Consider the following 20,547-nt stretch of genomic DNA (forward strand, 5'->3'; position numbering starts at 1 on the left):
TTTTATGTCACAAGAATGATCATTTTGATAGAATGTGTTACTGTGTTTTCCTTTGCACTGCAGTATAGGGGTGATGTGTTGTCTAGCTGTTCACAATTTGGTGACAGTGTTGTACATTATTTAAGCATGCAATGACTGTTGCTATTGAGTGTGCTTAACACTGCTCTTTATACAATTGACAATCAAATAAATGGTCCCAAGATATGACAGAGCTTAGAGACACTGGCCATTAATTCAGACAGAATAGCCTATATAGATTTTTGGTTCCTTCTGGTGAAATATCATTGTCAGTAGAGTTGACATGTTATGACCTGGCAAGTAAACAATTGCTTGGTCAAGTCCCTAAGTAATCGTAAAAATGTGGAATGCTCATTACTCTGGACATTTTTTTTTTTTAAATTAGGAATCCAAATTACATATTTCTATAGCTTTACACCAGAAACACTACTATGTTTTTTTTTCTTCGTTTTTTCTTATGTACATTAGGGTTTTGTCACATCTTATGTTGTTAAATTAATGTGTATTGCATTATTTTAGTGTCATGTTTGTTACCATCATGGTGTTTTATGTTTGTGTGTAGCCTGTGTGTTTATGACACCATGGACTAATATTTACTTCAGCTTGTGGAAGAGCTACTTGTGACGAACTTTGATTTATCATGTGGCTTTCTCTTTAGCAACTGTGTTTCATAACCACAGCTGTGTTTTTGTTTTGTTTTTTTACAGTAAGTCATATATCTGAATAACTGATGTTGTTCACTTTATATGTTTCACTTTATTTTGATGGTCCCTTTGACATTCTGTTGACTACAAGTAACGTTGCACCTACATGTCTACTAACTCTCATTAGAGTTTTAGAAGAGTAGTCGATTGGTAGGGTTAGGGTTAAAATAAGTTGACATACTTGCAAAGTTACATTTACAAAGTTACAGCTTTTCGATTGTTGGATTGGAGGTACTCTACAAACTGTGTTAATTACTTACACATTGCCAAGATTGAACATTACAGAGAAATACTAAAGCGTAATAATGAGCCTTTAAAACATTAAGCACTTAAGTGCACGCATAAAGCTTGCCGCAGAGCACAGGCAAAACTAATGATTATGAATGTGTTGGAAAAAAAAAACAGCAAAGAGCTGTCTGAATATTTAATCATTTATTAATAAACGTGTTTTCTCAGTCAGTGTGGGCTGCAAAGAAGAAGTTGATGATGCTGACTCATCATTTTCTCAGTATAGTGGATGCGCCTATAGAGAGCAATGCATGTTAAGTTATACATCATGCAGTAAGTGCAGTACTGATTTATTTAGGTTAACGTGAGCGAGCAGCCATGTAAAGTGGCTTCTACTGACATGTTTCAAATTATATGCCATGTTGAGGTCGATGAATGATAGGCAAACATTTGGATTACCTGCCTGACATAATTACCACAAGGACCAGCCGTGATAACATCTGTCCGTCACAGACTGCGTGACTTCACAACAGATTTAAAAAAATTAAATTAAATTTAAAAAAAAATTCAATACAAATTTGACTTAAATTTTGGTCGACTATTAGGGGTTTAGCCCTATGTAGTTTTCCCAGGACTATACCATTCATCAGCTCTGGAAAATGATTATGTAAGACTTCAGAAATAACTTGCAAATTGATATTAAACTTTTCTGAAACTACTTCAGAGTCATGCACATATAAATTAGACAACATCTTTGAACATCTGTCAATTGATCAGAACCATGCATTCAACCGCATGAAATGAAAGGAACCATGACAGATTAAATAGATAACGACAGTAATTTTACAACTCATTCCAAGGACAGATAATGATTATTTGTTGTGTAATTAAGGATTTCTAATGTGCTGTTTATATTCTCACTCAATCTCATAGACTGACTGTTATATTCAATGAATGGTGTTGTGTTTCTGAAGTGCAGCTACTCGTGCTGTGGGTTTGAGCCCTGTTGTGCTGTGTTTCCGATGCAAAATACTTTTATCTCACTGTTGCTGTCGCTCCCTCTCTGTCTGTGATCTCTCAAGATGGTGGTCAAATGTTTGGGGCATTTAGATTTTTCTTCTCTGCACCTTTGCGCTTTCACAGCCCAAACACCGCCCCTCTGAGCCGAATCTCTGCACCTCCTGATCCGTGTCCCTCTCCTGCCAGGAGGTTTCAACTTTTCTCATCCATCGCTTCAGTTCCGATGAAGGAAATCGGAAATGGGTTTTAGGCCCAGAGTGTCAGCCCTTAACTACTCTATTGATCTCTCTCAATGTCACAGGAAGAGAGAGGCTCAATTAGGTGTTGATCTTATGAGACACTAATCAGTGCCGGAACTGTCATTCACAGAGCCTTCTAAGAGCACCGCTGATGCTCGTGTACCTCACTGAGTGTTGGAGGGATAATAGAAAGGGATTCACAAAAAAATACTATTTTATCAGCATTCAAGATGTAAGAAAAAGGTTGATTATAAACATAAAATACATTCAGATTAAATAAAAAATTCTCAAATTATAAATGTACTATTTACTCAATATGTGTGTGCGCTCTTTTTATTAGAGTATTAGTTGTTGTTCACACAGAATGCATTTTTGCATTTATTAAAAACATGGGATGCAGAGCAGTGGGTTTTTTTTTAAGTTGAACTTTTAATTTCATATGGCATTCTAAAGCCGCTGCAAATATAATAAAAGCCATTATATGTTTGGTCTGAAACGCAACTGCTCTCATGTTTTGCCGCATGAAAGCAAGTTCAAGTTACACAAATATTTAAATTCAAAATTAAACAAGCATGGTTTACTTGGTATCACGCTATTTAAATCACCTCAAAATTGTGTCCTAGGCTGACATGGCTTAGTTGGAGCAAGATGCGTCAAACACAGTTATAGCTCTTTTTGGCACAACTGTACATTCATATTCATGGTTTTGCAGTTATAATGCACTCAGCTCCAGTCAAAAAGCTCTGTCCCAGTAGACGGCCTACGAAAATGTTGTCTGTCTGTCTGCTGCTCTATTTTAAGCATTTAGGACTTTCAATTGATTTAATCTAGAATAATTTGTTGCGGAAATGTCTGCCCACTGAGATCCCAGTCTTCTGGAATAGCTCTTTTCATTAATCATATTTTCAAATTGACAATGTAGCCCGCTGTGCCGGATTCAGAGGGAGTTTGGTAAATATTTGATTTATTATCTGATTAATCATATGTGAAGGCCAAATTGATGACATTTGAGGGAAGAATTAAGAAACGTGTTTTTTTTTTCTTATTCACATTTCTTTGTTGCCTCGTCATTGAGTATCTGATCATGAATAAGAAATGTTATTTATTTTTTGCAACCACCAACACCACTGGATGAGATTTTTTTTTATCTCATATTTTTTTCCCAAAACATCAAAAGAAAGTTTTGTCAGTGATACACCCACCATGAAACCCTACTTAACATGTCAAGGACTATTTTCTAGCAGAAAGACGAAACAATACATTTAATAATATAATGTTTATAACATTTAATTATTGCAGGTTAGCAAATTATTCTGAGTTCGCATTTCACTGTTTTTATTTATTTTGAGGAATACTGAATCAGTTTTCGTGAGATGAGTAAATGCATGCTTAGAACTGCAATAACCATCATGTTTACACACAGCGCACACAAGGCCTCTGCACAATTTCTCTCAACATGGGGACATGGTGTGGGTCAATAAATGAGAAAACATTAACTTGCGTTACATTTTTTGAAAAAGTAACTCCAATATTTTATTGTAAATTCAAAAGTAATGAGTTGATTTACTAGTTACTTTTTAAAAGTAATCTGATTATGTAACTCGCATTGCTCGTAATGCCTTACCCCCAACACTGTTAAGAACCAATGCCATCAAGAAAGACAGAATCCTGAGACATTCTGCAGCAGTTTTATCAGTGAATGCAACAGAATAAACATTCAGCTCTTAAATGTCAGCTCTAGATTTAGATGTGTAAGTTGCCACAGGGGTTATATAACATCTACGCCAATTCCTCCAGGCGCCTCTCATATTTGTAGGATCACAATGGTTTCTTTGAAAATAGAAACGGTTTCTTTCTTCAAGAACCCTCCCATGACTCATAAAGCTTGTAAATCAAAGTCTCATATGAACATGTTCACCAAATTACACTATTCTGTCAGTACGCTTTTTTCATAACATATATTTAGAATTGTATCAATAGGTAAAACTGGCCTATTAACAAATTCAGGTCTTCATAAGCAACATTTGAAAAACATTTTTTTAATATTGTATGAAATGAAAATTTAATTAGAACTAACTAAATTTAGAAATGACTTGTTCACCCCAAAATGACTCTTCAACAAGCGTTTTTTTTAAAACAAAAAAACAAACAAACAAACAAACAAACAAACAAACACCTTTCTAGCACCATAAAACACTCCATGTGTCTTGTATAATTTATTTTTCAAGTCTTCTGAAGTAATATGATAGCTTTGTGTGAGAAACAGACTGAAACTTTAAGCCTTTATTTGTTGAAAATGTCTGTCACACCTGGCTTAACGTGTCACCATTCTAAATGTGAACCGTTAGATTGCAGCGCTTCAGAGCTTCACAGGGTGATGCTGTAGCCTAGCAGTTCCAGGCATGTTGAACCTTGGTGCTTGTGGGAGATACAGATTTGAATCTGCTCTGCCGCAATCCAATAATTTCTTGTTTTGTTCTCAATTGAGTTGTTTTGAAATACGTGTGGTGCTTGCCTGTGTAAAAGGTGCCACCACAATAAATATATTTTGTACCGAACTGTAAATAATGTACCTTGAACAATCAAACTAAATGTGGATCTGCGTGTCAGTAAAAACGAATGCTGTAGGGCACATTCTTGCATCCCAACTTTCATTTTGTCCCCAAAGTCAAGTCCCCAAAGGCGGATTTACTTTCAGGGGAAACTTTCCCTTTAACACAGTTATTCTAACTCTGATGGGATACAGCAGGGTCGGCCCTATATCATTTTGGGGGCCCTGAAGAGATTTTCAAAATGGGAACCCCTACATACGCTTTAACTAACCACCCCCTTTCACCTATTGTACAGTATATGTCCTACACTCAGGGCCGGATTTATGCATATGCATTCTAGGCACGAGCAAATGCCGGCACATTTCTTTTTGTTGTACTATATAATTGGATGTAGTAATGTGAGTAATGTTCTATTTCAAAATGTTTGAAAACATTGAAAAGAGTCAAGATTTCACCTCGCTACATTTTTCACTCTTAAAATGTTTTGCATGGATTCTGTTTGAACAGTTGACACGGATGAACAGAGCACATTCATGTTGCGATTGTGTTGTCAACATGAAATACTTACCTTCAAACAGCATCATGATCAGAGAAGCGCACGACTAACATGTAGGGGTTTCTCCGCAGTCCCATGAATGAGTGCTGGGCCAGCTTCAGATGTGCGCGCTTCATAGCGAAGACTCGCACTGAGACAGACATCTCAAGAGCTTAGCTCAGTATGTGTATGATGATGAGAAGAACAAACAGAGAAGAGTGAAAGGCACAGCATGATGCAGAAACTTACTTCTGACCTGTTTTCTTGTCTTCTGTTCCAGTTCTACCAAGTCACACATGTGGAAATCCAGGGTTGATACCCAGAGGGATTATCCACGGGACCAGGTACAACGTCGGCGACAAGATCCGCTACAGTTGTGTGATGGGATATGTTTTGGAGGGGCATGCAGTGCTCACGTGTATAGTGAGCCCAGGAAGTGGTGCATCATGGGATTTCCCAGCACCATTTTGTAGAGGTAAGATGCTCTTTGCTTACATGGATGGATGGGTTAAAAAGCAGGGTTTCCACAGTTATGGAATACTCTTGCTACTATACACGTTCTTGCAAAAACATGCTACTCTTACATTTTCTGTAGTATAGTATACTTTAATGGATCATGTATGACATAATTATCAGTATTAAACAGAGAAGACTAGGATGGGTACTGTATCCCCCAATGCAGTGTGCTCAAAATGACCTTCCATTTTCAGTTTGACAAATGAACCACCAAGTAATATTAACCACCTTTTTGACATTTGTACACAACGTTGATGTGACGATCTGCGGCTGGAGTGCCTGCTTGAGCCGCTGGGGGGCACTCCTTCCTAGTTTATTGTTTCCTTTAGGTTTAACCCTGGACTGATTATGGTTGATTTTATGCACCTGTGTTTGATTATCTTGTTTAGCGCACCTGTCTTAAGCCTGAGTTTTCCCTTGGTTCATTGCTCAGTATTGTATGTGTCTCACTGCATCCTAAGCGTTTTCCTAGTTTCTTAGTGTTTCCGAGTATGTTCTAGTTTCACGGTTCCTGGACTCCCTGCCTGTATCTGGTCTTCCCATTTGCCTTATCCTTGCATTATATGTTTGCTGATCTGGACTGCTTACCTGGTTTGACCCCTGCATGTTTCCCTGTACCTGTCCCTGGATCTTCCTCTCATTAAAGCCTGCGTTTGGATCACCTCTGTCCATGTTCCTTGTGCAGTTTTATGACAGTTGACTTAAAAATTCACCCATCCATCCATTCTCTAAACAGCTTATCCTATGTAGAGACGAGGGGGTACTGGAGCGTCTCAGACCATATGCGCGGAAACACCCTGGGCGAATGCCCTGACTTAAAAAAATAATAATAATAAACAAACACACTTTATAACCTCACTTGCATATATGACAACAACATATTTCCTGTGAAATAGTGCACACAGTGTTTCATTTACTCACTATGTTTTTTAAAATGATGTTTTAATAGTAGGCAGTGTACAGTAGCCTCATCTCTAGATATTTCCTTGATTTTGTCCATCGGGAATTGATTGGATCGATGGATCATTGTCTTTTGCTATTGCTGTGATCTCATGTGAGTGACAGGTTGTCCCGCCCTCTCGCCAGTAAGCACATCATCAGAGAAGAGAAGTGATGTTGCAAGAAAAAAAAAAAAAAAAAAAAGTTGTTTATAATAAATACTGCAATATCCATAAAAAAAACATGGTAACGCTTTAGATTACAGCCTGGAAAGTACTGTGTAATTAAGAGGAATTTACAGTCTAACTTTCTGTAATTATAGTGTACCTAATAAGTACTTGCATGTAAGTATAAGAAAACAATATGTAAAGTTTAGGGAATAAAGGGGTAACAACCAGGAGAATTAAAAAAAATATTTATACTGTAAGTGTTATAGAACTAAGGGGTTCTTATTCTACTATTATGATACAACAATCTTTACATTTGGGAGCAATTTAGCGAGAACATACACTGCATACCTTTTTGTAATAATTGTGTACCAATACATACTGTATAGCCTTTTTTTAAATGACAGGGTACATATCTATGCATTTATAAAAAAATATATTTTTTTGATAGCAAAAGTGCAGATGCTTAAATGGATACTCCACTTTTTTTGGAAATAGGCTCATTTTACAACTCCCCCAGAGTTAAACTGTTGAATTTTACTGTTTTTGAATCCATTCAGCCGATCTCCGGTTCTGGTGGTACCACTTTTAGCATAGCTTAGCGTACATCACTGAAGTGGACAAGACCATTAGCATTTCTCATAGGAAAAATATCGAAACACTTTGGTCATTTTTTTATTTAAAACTTGACTCTTCTGTAGTTACTTCGTGCACTAAGACCGACGGAAAATGTAAAGTTGCGATTTTCTAGGCTGATATGGCTAGGAACTATACTCTCATTCCTGCGTAATAATCAAGAAACTTTACTGCCGTACCATGAGAGCAGCAAGCGTAATGATATGACGCAGCTGGGGACTATTTTCAGGCGCTGCGTCATATCATTACGCCTGCTGCACTCATGCTTCGGCTTGAATTTCGGCGTGTGATTGCATGTATTGCACATAATTTTACTCATTACTGCAGATTTTGTGCTCATACCCAAAGTGTGCACAGATAAAGCCACCTCTCAGCCTACTAAATTTCGTTTTTTTTTCACTGCTTATTGTGCTTAAACAGTCAAATACACACAAAATAATGTCAACATGCTGGTCTTGGCGAGTATTCACATAAACAGTCAGTTATGTTTTAAGTGAAAGTAAACAGTTGAGAAAGAAAACGCATGTGGAACAGTATAATGGATCTGTACGTCAGCAAGTGACAGCAGCCAAATATACCTGTTGCCAAATTATAAGATAATATTAAAAATATCTATATGGCAGTTTTCCCCCATGGTATTGATGTCAAAATTGTATCCAGTGAAAATGCTCAGTGGCTAGTAACTTTGGAAAGCCACAAGCCACAGTGGCTGGTGAGCAAAAAAGTAAATTTCAAGCCCTGCTGACAAACATCCAATTTTCTCCCAATCGTTTAAGTTTCCTTAACACATAAACTGACTGTGTTTACGAGGACACTTGCCGTGATTGGCATTTTAACATCATTTTGTGTGTATTTGTACGTCTGTTCAATCATGATAAGATGCGAAAGAGAAGTGAATGAATTGCAACCTTAAAAACTTAATATTGTTGAATTCTATATAGTTTTAAATTGACTAATTGTACCTTTGATAGTTTTGAACTTTTATGCTATTTTTAGTTTTTTTTTTTCAGCTGAAGGATCATGTGGGGGAACGTTAAGAGGAACAACAGGGACAATATCAAGTCCACACTTCCCTTCAGAGTATGAGAACAATGCTGACTGCACGTGGAGTATTCTTGCCGAGCCGGGAGACACCATTGCCCTAGTCTTCACAGACTTCCAACTAGAAGATAGATATGACTTTCTAGAGATCAGTGGTACAGAAGCCCCATCAATATGGTGAGTAAACTGGCCTCTGTTGTTTCATTACATCCCAAACTGTTTTCATCTTCGGCTCATGTTGAGCAGCATCATCCTAGGATCCTTTTCATAAAAGCAGTTAGCGGAGCGACTCTTTTTGTAGCTTTATTCAGACAGGATTTGCTTTGTAAATGACATTTGATCTACAATTGTTAATAAAGCAATGTCTGCGATTTTATACACTGACTCAGACGGGATTGGGATCTCTGTAGTTATTTCTAGTGGGATTGTTTATTGCCTGGATGTGCAGTTACAGAAAATTAAGTGCTTTGTATACAAGCATCACAAAACCCATTAAGACATTATTTTTTATTTTATTTTATTTTTTATAGGGAGTAGTTATGGCATAAAATGAATAAAAAAAAATAATACTGTTTTTTTAGCACTATAAGGTTTAATGCCTTGTATTGTAGGTCACAAATCAAATAAACAAACTTGTGGTATTGAGAATGTGAACTTGTATAAAAGGTCAGATGCAGTGTTGCCAAGTCCGAGACTTTCCCGCGAATTTGAGGTACTTTTAAGTTTTCACAAAATTATTTGTATCTATATTCTGATAAAACCAGAAGTGGGGTGGGGCAAATTACATGAGAAGCCAGTTTTAAATGTAATACTGTTCCCTTCATAATTTTCACTTACCACATATGCATTACTCATACAATTATTATTTTTTTATTATAATTATATCAAATCTTTAAATATCTTCTAAAACAATAATATATATATTAAAAAAAACTTTTTTTTATTCTTTATATAAACTAGCTGATTGTAGAACATGTAAGTTGAAAGAAAATATTTAGTGGTTGAAAATTGCTAAAATAAATTTTATTATGCATTTAAATGCAAATCTGAACAATTTATAAAGAATCCATAAATGCTTGTCGTCCCCAGAAGAGAGTGAGACAGAGAAACATAATGTGTATCATATCTTACATTTAAATAGACATATCAAATAGTAGAAAAGCGGTATTATGTAGCCTAGTATCACGGAGACGGCAACATGTCTATTTGAATTGCAATCGTGCTGTGCTCATTTCACTCAGAGAGTTTACATCCATTCACTTCACACTTGATTATAGAGGTTTATGCACAGTATAATATTGTGTTATCCCCTGGCTCACCTGTAATTCAGCAAACACGAGGAGTGAATGTGTCTGCCGAATATTTTTTCCTTTTATTTGGTAAAATACAGTACGTTATTCGTTTTTGAAGCCATTGTCGGCTTTTGGCACACCCCTACCATTGATGCATAAGATGCCCTTTGGAACTCAAATCAAACTGGATAACTTGATCGTCACGTTTAGCACAAACTTTTAGAACTCTATTGTTGCTATCATTAAAGCAAATGGGTGACGTACCAAAGACATTCGGGAAATCTTGGAATCTTTTCACTCAGGCAATCATGCTGATAGTATATTTTAAAATAAAAGATGTATTGCATCAAGTATTGCATTTTTTAGGATTGAACTCTCTGTTAATGATTCAGTTTTCTTTTTACTTAGCCATATTGTTTTTTACACAGACATTTGTCAGACAGTTGCAGAATTTGATGGTCAAAATGAACATGGAAAAAAATATACCCCAATCAGAGACATTCTGATCTGGACAGGACTCGATTTCTCAAAGGATGAGTTAACTGAAAAACAGAACTTAATAATCCCTTTCGTTTTTACAAAGACTGCGAGAGAGAGAGAGAGAGAAAAAAACCCAGACATTTTTCATTCTGAGGGGATTAAAGGAATTATTCACACAAAAACGAAAGCATTGTATTTGCTCATCCTCGTGTCAAACCCAAATAACTGCTTTTCAAGACAAACAAAAACAAGACATTTTAAGGATCTTTATGCTGCTTTTTTTCCCCATACATTGACAGTTCATAGTTTCTAAGGACTGTCAAGCTCCAAGACTGAAATGTATGTTTTCATACATTGTATAAATGTATGTGCCAGCATAAGGTATGCGTTGCATGCTGATACCATAATGGAATGCTGGTTTGCTGGTCCTCAGCATAGGAAGTGGGAGTGTTGATGGACCAACTACACCAGCTCAGTTTTGTTTGAGAACAACGTGGCCCTACTGGTCCACCTGCTAGGCCAGCACTATACCAGGTCTAACCAACATGATGGATATTTCAGCAGGTTTATGGACTAATTATATGGTGGTTTTATGTTGCTTTTTGGAGAAATGCACACACATTTACCTAAACTCCACATGGCAAACTAGTCTCATCAGAAAAGGGTTTTGTCTGTCTTTCAGATATTGATCTAGAATACCCTCAGATGGAAATGAGATGCCATTGATCTCACTGATAATTTAGGAAACATATTACTTTACCTCTGACTCTTTGAATTTGTCCCTGCAGCTGTCAACTTGATGACCGCCACTCCATGCTTTAATGCTTTCCTTTGTTTTCTCTCCTCACCTGTTTTTGTCTGCCTCCTTTCATCAGATGCTTCTCTGTTTTCAAAGGTTTGCAATTGTGACCAAATTGTAAATCATAGCCTAGTGAGAGAGTATTGTACAGAAGGCTCTGCCTGAACTCTATTAACTTCAAGCTCTGTGAATAAACATGTCCTCGCTCTTGATGTGTGGAGCATCGAGGCTGTGTAGTCGCACAGGCACCCTCACAAATAATTAGCTTTTCCTCTTCACCAAAACACAGGCTTGAAATTACACAAACTTGCTGTAAGAGAGCAATGACATTACTTCACATGGCTGGTGATGAAATAACAGCACAAGATATTTACACTGCATCAGAAAGCTAATATCGGGATGTTTATTCTTATAAACAGCACCAGCATTCTATGACCATGTAACATAAACAGAAATCTCATGCTGTATATAATCCAGATGTGAATGGTAATGTTGAACATTGCAGGGAAGGCAATGTTGTTATTGTAACACTTTTTTTTTTTAGTCATTACATTTTGCTATGTATTATTTATTGCTCATCGATTAAATGTATGATTTAATTGAGTTAGATTTAATTACACTAAAAGTACACAAAGGCCTAAGTTAACAATTAACAATGCCACATGCCGCTCAACCGCACAAAACAGTGCCTGGTGGCTCGAGAACGCAAACCCTGAAATAGATTCCAAGGTGTAAGCCTTGAAAAATGTTAGGGAAAAAAATGTTATCTCTGGGCAAACCTCAGAAACGCAAACCTGCAAAAACTCTGACGGCGTGCACATGCGCATCACGTGTTTAGTCTATAGGTATGCGTGTTTGAATATATATGTGCGTGGCGTGTAGTTCTTCTTTACAAACCAACCCTCAACAAACTACTTGTCTGGCCTTAAAAATGTATAATACAGAATTATTTATCGCTTCCGCGTAGCCACGTGAACCGGAATTATCCAGACAACGTTTTATCTGTACAGAGGTAAAGGGAAGGAGGCCTTCACAGGGAAGAGACTAGTGACTCTTCAGGACTGCGTTGTCGTCACGTCCAGGCGCAGGTCCTTCATCAGATCTGGATACGGCCTGGATGCGGCAGACTGCGGCAAACCTCGGGATAAACAGAGAGACTAATATTAGCGTAGACACCATTCTTCTTATGATGTAACGAGTACATCAGGATTTATGGGAAGTTTTCCCGGTTCCGGCTGACCTAATCTATGCAGCCTAACATTGAATTATAGAAGTCTATAGTGTTTTTTGTATGCTAGGTCAAAGAGATGTGTTTTAGTCTAGATTTGAACTGACAGAGTGTGTCTGCTTCCCGGACAATGTTAGGAAGACTGTTCCAAAGTTTTGGTGCTAAATAGGAAAAGGATCTACCGCCTGCAGTTGATTTTGATATTTTAGGTATTATCAACTGGCCGGAATTTTGAGATCGCAATAGACGTGAAGGACTATAATGCGTGTTAAGAGCTCGCTCAAGTACTGCGGAGCTAAACCATTTAGTGCTTTGTAAGTAATCAGCAATATTTTAAAATTTATACTATGTTTAATAGGGAGCCAATGCAGTGTTGACAGAACCGGGCTAATTTGGGCATACTTCCTGGTTCTGGTAAGAACTCTAGCTGCAGCGTTTTGGACCAGGTGTAGTTTGTTTATTAAAGCTCCAGTCCGTAGTTTTTCCTCTTTGTCGCCATCTGTCTGTTCGAAATCTGTAACTGCAGTGATTCGCGGAATTATCATCTTTACGTGGGTTGTAAATCGGCATGAAACAGCGCGGATGAACACAGTGCTTTGAGGCGAGTGCTGCTGTCAGTCACCGCGCTGTGTGGATAGCCTACTGTCATACAGAATCACAGATTCACTTTTTGAAAGTTTGACCAACATAAGAATTTTCATAAGAAAATGTCTTCTGAACAAGTAAGTAACATCCATTTTTGTTCTGACCAACTAAGGGGGAAAAAGCATTCGACATGATAAGCTTCGTTAGATTTAATCAACGCGATTTACAGCAACCGTGCAAATTATAGCCTACTTTGTTCTCAAATTGTTCATGTTAACAACATCACATCAGCATTGCGTGACTAATGTTAAATTTAATGTGTTTTATGGTTACCTGTGTAGTTCAGAATTCATATTCTCCATAATAGCAAAACGAGAAAGGCACAACAAAGGAAACTCCATAACTGTGTGAGTTAAGAAAACATACTGTTACACGATTGAACTATTGAAATGTCTTACTTGTTCAGCAGAAAAAAAGCCGTCTTCCGTTTTGAACCCCTTCAAACCATGGAGTTCACGCACTTTTCAAAAGCCCCGCCGATGTTTAAATCCTTGTGTTCGCATGAGACAGTTTTTTTCTCTTTCTCTAGCCACCTTAAATCCGAAGTACGAAGTCTTTTGTGTTTTATAACTGCTGAATCTCCAGTTGACACTGATGATTGTTGTTTGGATCTTTCTGGATGCCATAAGTTTAATCATGTAAAGTGCTGCGAGAAAAGCCTATACATCTAAACATCTCGTCACGCGCAGTATAGCCGAAGGAGCCGAAACTCCTTCTTTATGTGTACGGGGGTGACGTCATGACGCAAAGACATGCTCGAATTTCCCGCGGAAACCCACCAGTACCACTGGAATTAAAATCATTATTACAAGCTAACCGTTTTGAATCTAGCTATGGCAAGCAGATAGTTTTGACCACTGGCAGAATAAGTTTTTTTTAATATAATTATTTTGGATTATTTTTAACTTAAAAAAGTTACGGACTGGAGCTTTAAGCGTGCATTATTATTATTATTATTATTAAGGGCAAAGCACTGAAGGTGCGAAGGCACCTATTGCATCCGCTCTTGAAGTCTATGGCAGCCCATAGAACCGCTTGCAGGAAATGATGAAATTTGGCACAGAAATTTGGTAGAGGAAACTTGGTAGAGGACAGTCTGAATTAAAAATAGTAGTATGCACACATATCCAAAAACTTTAGGCAGATGCACGAATCAGATAAAGCACTTCACTAAAGAATAAACAAAAATCGGCACACATCTTCAGACCGTGCTGGCAAAACTTTATTAAAAGTTTGTCAAAACACCAAACCATTCTCAAATAATCTGCTAGCTAATTCAACGAAAAGCATGTCAAAATGCTATGCCAGGCTATATATCTGCAACACTTTAGCGCAGGGATAGGCAACGTCGATCCTGGAGTGCCGCTGTCCTGCAGAGTTTAGCTCCAACCCTAATCAAACACACCTGAGCAAGCTAATCAATGTCTTCAGGATTACTAATGCTAAAGGCAGGTGAGTTTATATCAGGGTTGGAGCTAAACTCTGCAGGACAGCGGCACTCCATGATCGACGTTGCCTATCCCTGCTTTAGCGTTTTGAGACAAATGTTGGTACATGTCATTACAGGCATGAACTGAGGCTACTTGCAGCTTTCGCCACAGCACCAGGTCTGGAAATATGAAAAAAAATGTTCTGTATATATTCTGAAAGGCTTGCTTTTGTTTCAGTGCAGCATATTAAGTTAAATGATACCAAACTGTCCCATATCAGGCCTAATCGTTCTAGAATAGCACATAAACAAAATTGTTGGAAAGATGCAAAACTGATTCTGAGGCTGTAACTCTGCAACGCTTTGGCATATTGAGCCAAAACTTTGTATGTGTCATTGTCACTTTACACTGACAACACAAGATCAATTTGGTAACAGCGCCACCTATTGGTCAAAAGTGATTTGATTTAAATCATAATAATAGTGATTGTATTTGTGATTTTTTTTTCAGCCATTTTGCCAAAAAATCGTTAATTACTCATTGTTCCAGCTGGTCATTGTGCTTTTTTTGTGCTCTTTATATGGGAATCTCCCAAGGATCCCATATGAAGGATTATTAAGTACTTTTCTGCTTTGGGCTGCCAAATATATTTCAGCTATGACACAACCACTGTATGTATGAAGAAATATCATGCATGTTTGACCATTTCATGTAAGGTACACACACAAATACATGCTCTTAGTTGTCCCTTGCATGTACATACAGTAATGTAAAGATATCAGAGACTGGAAAATTATAGGTGCTGTGCTATCGAAGTTGTATTGATTTCCCTGTATTTATTTCTCCAACACTTCTGGGAGTTTAAGTAACATTTCCTGTCCAAGAGGATGTCTGAGAGCTTTATGGTCATGTGACACAGGTGTGAAGACAATGCAGCAAGTTGTTCTAGCCTCACAGGCACAGCTATGGCATTTAACAAACAGGTCTGCTATGATTTTATATGGATTACTGAAACACTGGCTCAGTGAGCAGCCTCTAGGCCGAGTCTCTTCCATGACATTCAGAAGCATTTTCAGCATTGATCCCATTTCAGTGGCATTAAAAAGAAACCCTGGTCAGTTTTTTAAATGGGATGAGCAGTATATTTTGACCGCAGAAACCTCGCTGCATATATTTTGAGATGCCAAATCAATCAAAACAACTCCAAAAGGGCAGTGAGTAATTATTCCCTGATCGATGTTCAGTCTGATGCTGCTGAATGTGATGGGCGGCACTATATGTTTTTATGTCTTTAGAGTCATTACAATGTTCCGATTATTTGATTTGTTGCTCCATAGCCTGCATTTGATGCTTTATTGTAGAACTGTTTTGAACTATAGCAACAATTGCTTGGGCTGCTCTCCAGATAGCCTGTGCTATACACTCTGACTCTACACTGGGTATCATTTTAATTTGATAGATTCTGAATCTGCTGATCGATTCCAATTCTAACCGATTCCCAGTTTCGATTACAATAAGGTACAAAAAAATAGATATTAAATGTATTTATTAAGATTTTTTGCAAAACATTTTGTTGCAGCTGAATAACATGAGCACAAATCAGCAGCCTACAGAACAAAAATCAACAAATATACCACAGCAAAAACAACTAGCCAAACTAGTAACTACTATACACTTCAAACATTATCAAAGACAAGTAAACTGTCAGTAATAAAATAAGAACAAGTAATCAAATTGGCAACAGCACAAGAAATACAACTGAAGAAAGTTCAGGTACAAATTATGCATAAATATACAAAAATATAAATAAAATAATGTTACAAAGGTTATTCAGTCAAGATCAGTGAGTGATTTTCTCTTTTTCTTTTGTTGTTTGATTAACATTAATGATACAGATGGCATCAGGTATATTAAGCTGCTGTCACTTTAAGATCCTAGGCGTGGATCGAATATACTGATAGACATGCATTTTCTTTCTCAACTGTTTACATTCACTTAAGACAAAACCGACTGTATATGAGGATATTTTGACATAAATTAGTATTTTCAATTGCAAGAAGATGCAAAAGAGAACGTAATTGTCTATTCACGCACTATAAGGTGGATTTCTGTGTACACGCGTTGGATGTGTGCGAGCACCGAATACATTTTTTTTTTTTGTGAAACAGCAAATATTTGAATGCTTTAAATTCACATTAAAATGCGCACACAGCTACCCTTAAGTGGAATCAAAAATTGTATTGTATAACAAGTATCTGATTCCTGACCTTAAGTATCTGATTCCAGAAGTGGAATCGATATTCTGTTCTCAACCCTACTCAAGACAATCTTCAACCCTCAATTTTTTGGGTAGATCAGGTGATGGGGAATAAGAGTCAGGTGAGCCTGGCCAGCTTGTTGCTTCACAGAATGGCTGCTCAAATGCTGTTAAGGTAAAGCATTTATGAGCTCTTCAGAGAGCTGCATAGTGCGAAGACTTCGCACTATGTGCTACATATTTTACCGTCCAATCCATCAGCCGTGATATGGGAAGTCTGGTCACGCTTGATCGTTATCTCTGGTTACGATGACAAAGTTGCAAGATGTTGAGAAGAAGCCTTTTCTCGACATTCTAGTGTCTCCCACAGGACTCTTTGGTGATGCTATCGAAGGCTTCACAGAGAGATGTATCATGGCGCAGAAGCAGTCCCAAGCCATGCAACATTTTCACTTTTTTTCGTTTCTAATAAGAAGCAGTGATGCTGCCCAGCCAACACGATCTTGCTTATTCTCGAGTCAGAGTCTGGCCAAAGTCCCCTCCAACACTGTTTTGGCTGCATTAAAGACACCTAAGCCGGCTTTGAAGCAGTGTTGTCCATGGCCTAAGCATAAGCCTCTTCCGAACCCACAGGAACCATGTCCTAGTAGAAAGACACTGCCAGGACAGCAGGAACTCCAGCAGAACTGGGGCTGGCCCCCAAAAGTCTAGAGGTGTTCAATGTAACGCCCTCCATCTCTGCCCTTACAATTGCCGGAGCAGGGAGGATAAGTTCAATGCTTTCTGTTTGCTGTCCAATCATCCTAGCGCACGGGAAGCCCTCATAGGTATATCAGATTGGTGTTAAAGGCGATAGAATTCAGCTATACAATCCAATTTGTAAGGCGACTGCCTTTCTTTAACTGTGGTCTGTCCTTTGCGGTTCACCAGTGGGATGTGTCTATATCACATACAAAAATCCATACAAAAATTATCATTCAAAAGCAAATTCTCTCTCACATCCATCCAGGGGACTGGTATGGGTTGGCTCAACCCATTTTTTCTCTGAAAGCTTTTCTCACAGATGAACAACTGCCATGTTGTCATTGAAACAGATAACATGGCGGTAATTGGATCAGATTGCGTCCGTCTCTTCCTTTGGAACAACACCTTGTACCGTTGCATGTGTACACCTGTCTGGCCATTTGAATTACAGCACAGACCTTCTATCATGTCAAGTCATATTGCCAGGGGAACAGAGTGAGACAGTGTTGAGGATATAGGAGGTTTTTGGTAAACGTGGACGTGGACCAGTTGTTCCCCGTAGAGACCGCTAACTGTCCAATGTATTTCTTTGTGGGTGGAAGTGCTTGCTCACGAATGGCCGGCAGCGTTCCCATTTAGAACAGGGAGAAACAGGGATTGGATCGGGGAGAATCAGGTTTTGCTGGTTGCGCCAAAATGGCCCAAACATTGATGGGTTTTGGAGATGGTGGAGTAGCTATATGCTGCCCCTAAGGATGCGCTAAAATGGAAAGTTTATGTTGCAGCTATCTTGGAGAATCATGTGCCTATAATATGGCCATTCTGTGGGCAAACATGATTTGGTGATCAAGTTTCTCACCTGCCAGAGGTGAGTGAACGCCTCTCACCGGTCTACTGTTCCAACCTGGGACTAGGTCTTAGTGCTGAAGACTCTCATGGGACCTCTATTTGAGCCTCTAGAAACAATGGATGTACACAGGTCCTCCTTTAAAACTGTGCTTTTACTAGCTTTGGCACCAATAAAGTGAGTGGTTGACTTACAGGCTCTATTGGTCATTGTCTAATGTTTTGTTTGTAGTTTAGGACAGATAATTGTAGAGCTGTACTGAAGCCTATGACTAGTTATGTACTGAAAGTGTTTTTCACCCCCTTTAGGGCTCATGTGGTTACATTACAGGCTTCCTCTGCCTTTCAGCTCAGAGGAAGAGCAGTCTCTTTACATGCAGTGCCCGATGCAGGCAGAGAATTAAATCAGTGCTGGCAACATTGTGAAGTGCTTGTGATATTATCTTCCCAATCAGTGCCAGACTGAGACAAAATATAAAGGGTTAGTTCACACAAAAATGAAAATTCTGTCATAATTTACTCACCCTCATGTTGTTTCCAAACCTATAAGACTTTTGTTTATCTTTAAAACACAAATTAAATGAATCTAAGAGATTTATATGTTCCTCTATTGACAGTCTACACAACTGCCACTTTGTCACTTCCAAAAGTTCATAAAAAGATCATAAAAATAATCCATATAAATTGAGCGGTTTAGTCCAAATTTTCTGAAGATACTTGATCACTTTTTATGATGGTTTGAACAGATTAAATTTAGGCCTTTAGTAATTGATGACATTTGTTTTTCATTTTTGGTTGAACTAAACCTTCAAATTCAAAGAATTACATTAGGACAGTGTGTTGTTGTTGTTTAATCTTCAACAGAGCTATATTTCCTACCAATATATTAAAATTAATTTTCTAAATTGCCTAAATACATCATAGCAATATCTTCATAGAAAAATCCTATTACTGAACATGTTATTGAATTATTATGACTCATATTTTTGTGTTGTCTGCCCTAGGCCCTTCCTATACTATAAAACGATGTGAATATCTGTCTGCTAAATTACTAATGTAACTTTACAATAATGATGTATTTTAGCAAAAGACATAAGACATTATTTTGACTGAAGATAGTCATGGGGTGCTACTGCTAACATTTAATAAAGACAAGTTAATAAAGACAAAACTGTAGCTTGTTTACAGATGAAACTGACCTGTAATTGAAGCCCATTTCGCTGGCTATTTTTGGAGACCATTCTCTCTCTGCTCCTCCTACCCACTTCCTCTCCATCACTGAGCATTGATTACTCTGTTCAAAACCGCTAAACCGGGGCTGGTTCAGGTTCTCTGTCAGTAATGCGCCGTGGACACGTTCCCCATAGCATCAGCTACTGATGCAATGTCGAGTTAACCTCAAACGAAAGGAAATGTCTCTGTTTACTCATGATTGATGGCATCGGTATTGATCAGGAGAAAGGGTTTCCCCATAACTTCAGATACATGTCTAATGTCTTGTTCCCTATATCAGGGAAAAGAGGTGACATGCATAACTAGATATTAGCATTTACATTACATTTACATTTAATCATTTAGGAGACGCTTTTATCCAAAGCAGCTTAAAAATGAGGATAGCAATTGAAGCAATCAAGCCAACAATATGGCAAGTGCAATATACTGTGTTAGACCAGTTGGTCTAACACAGTATACGTAGCATGTTTTCTTTTCTTTTTTACTTGAATGATGCCTTGTTGAGGAGCCTTGTGTGGTGTTACTTTTATTAATGACTGGACTTTAACCTTAGACTTAAAATCCTTAAAATCCCATACTTACTTAGTGCGGACCCGATTCATACATACAATTAGGGACTGTTTGTTCTTTATTTAAAGGGCTACCGGAGGAGTTTTGGGATCTATAGTGAAAATAGACTTGACCCTCCCTTCGCCAGGAATACATTTTTCTGTGACCCTCCAAAATGATTGTGAAAAAAGGCATGACCCTCCCCGGTAATTTATTGATTACTTCTGTACTGGTTTGCGCTTAGCAAAGATGTTCAGATATCTCTATGCCTAGTAGACCTACACCAAACGTTCATTAAAAAGGGTCCTGTACAGGGCTGAAGCCTACAGTGCAACATATATCTACGAAAGGATTGGTCTGTGCGATGAATAAATGTACCACTCACTGTAGCACGCGATAGAGTTTTGTAAACTCCGTTACTTGTTTGTTTTCAGACATGATACCAGTCG

General features: G+C 37.9%; 1 protein-coding gene across 2 annotated transcripts in view; it reads left to right on the forward strand.

Moving 5' to 3' along the window:
• The window catches only part of csmd1a (CUB and Sushi multiple domains 1a), a 663,682-nt gene that overhangs the window by 407,982 nt on the left and 235,153 nt on the right, over nucleotides 1-20,547 (forward strand). For both annotated transcript variants that reach the window (XM_056249348.1, XM_056249359.1), the window contains exons 4-5: nucleotides 5,577-5,771; nucleotides 8,565-8,772. In XM_056249348.1, coding sequence (XP_056105323.1) covers nucleotides 5,577-5,771; nucleotides 8,565-8,772 — 403 coding nt within the window. The remainder of the gene's footprint in view (nucleotides 1-5,576; nucleotides 5,772-8,564; nucleotides 8,773-20,547) is intronic.

This window comes from Rhinichthys klamathensis, unplaced genomic scaffold (assembly GCF_029890125.1).
Source record: "Rhinichthys klamathensis goyatoka isolate OS25496 unplaced genomic scaffold, OSU_Roscu_1.1 h1tg000003l_1, whole genome shotgun sequence".
Taxonomy (NCBI): Eukaryota; Metazoa; Chordata; class Actinopteri; order Cypriniformes; family Leuciscidae; genus Rhinichthys; species Rhinichthys klamathensis.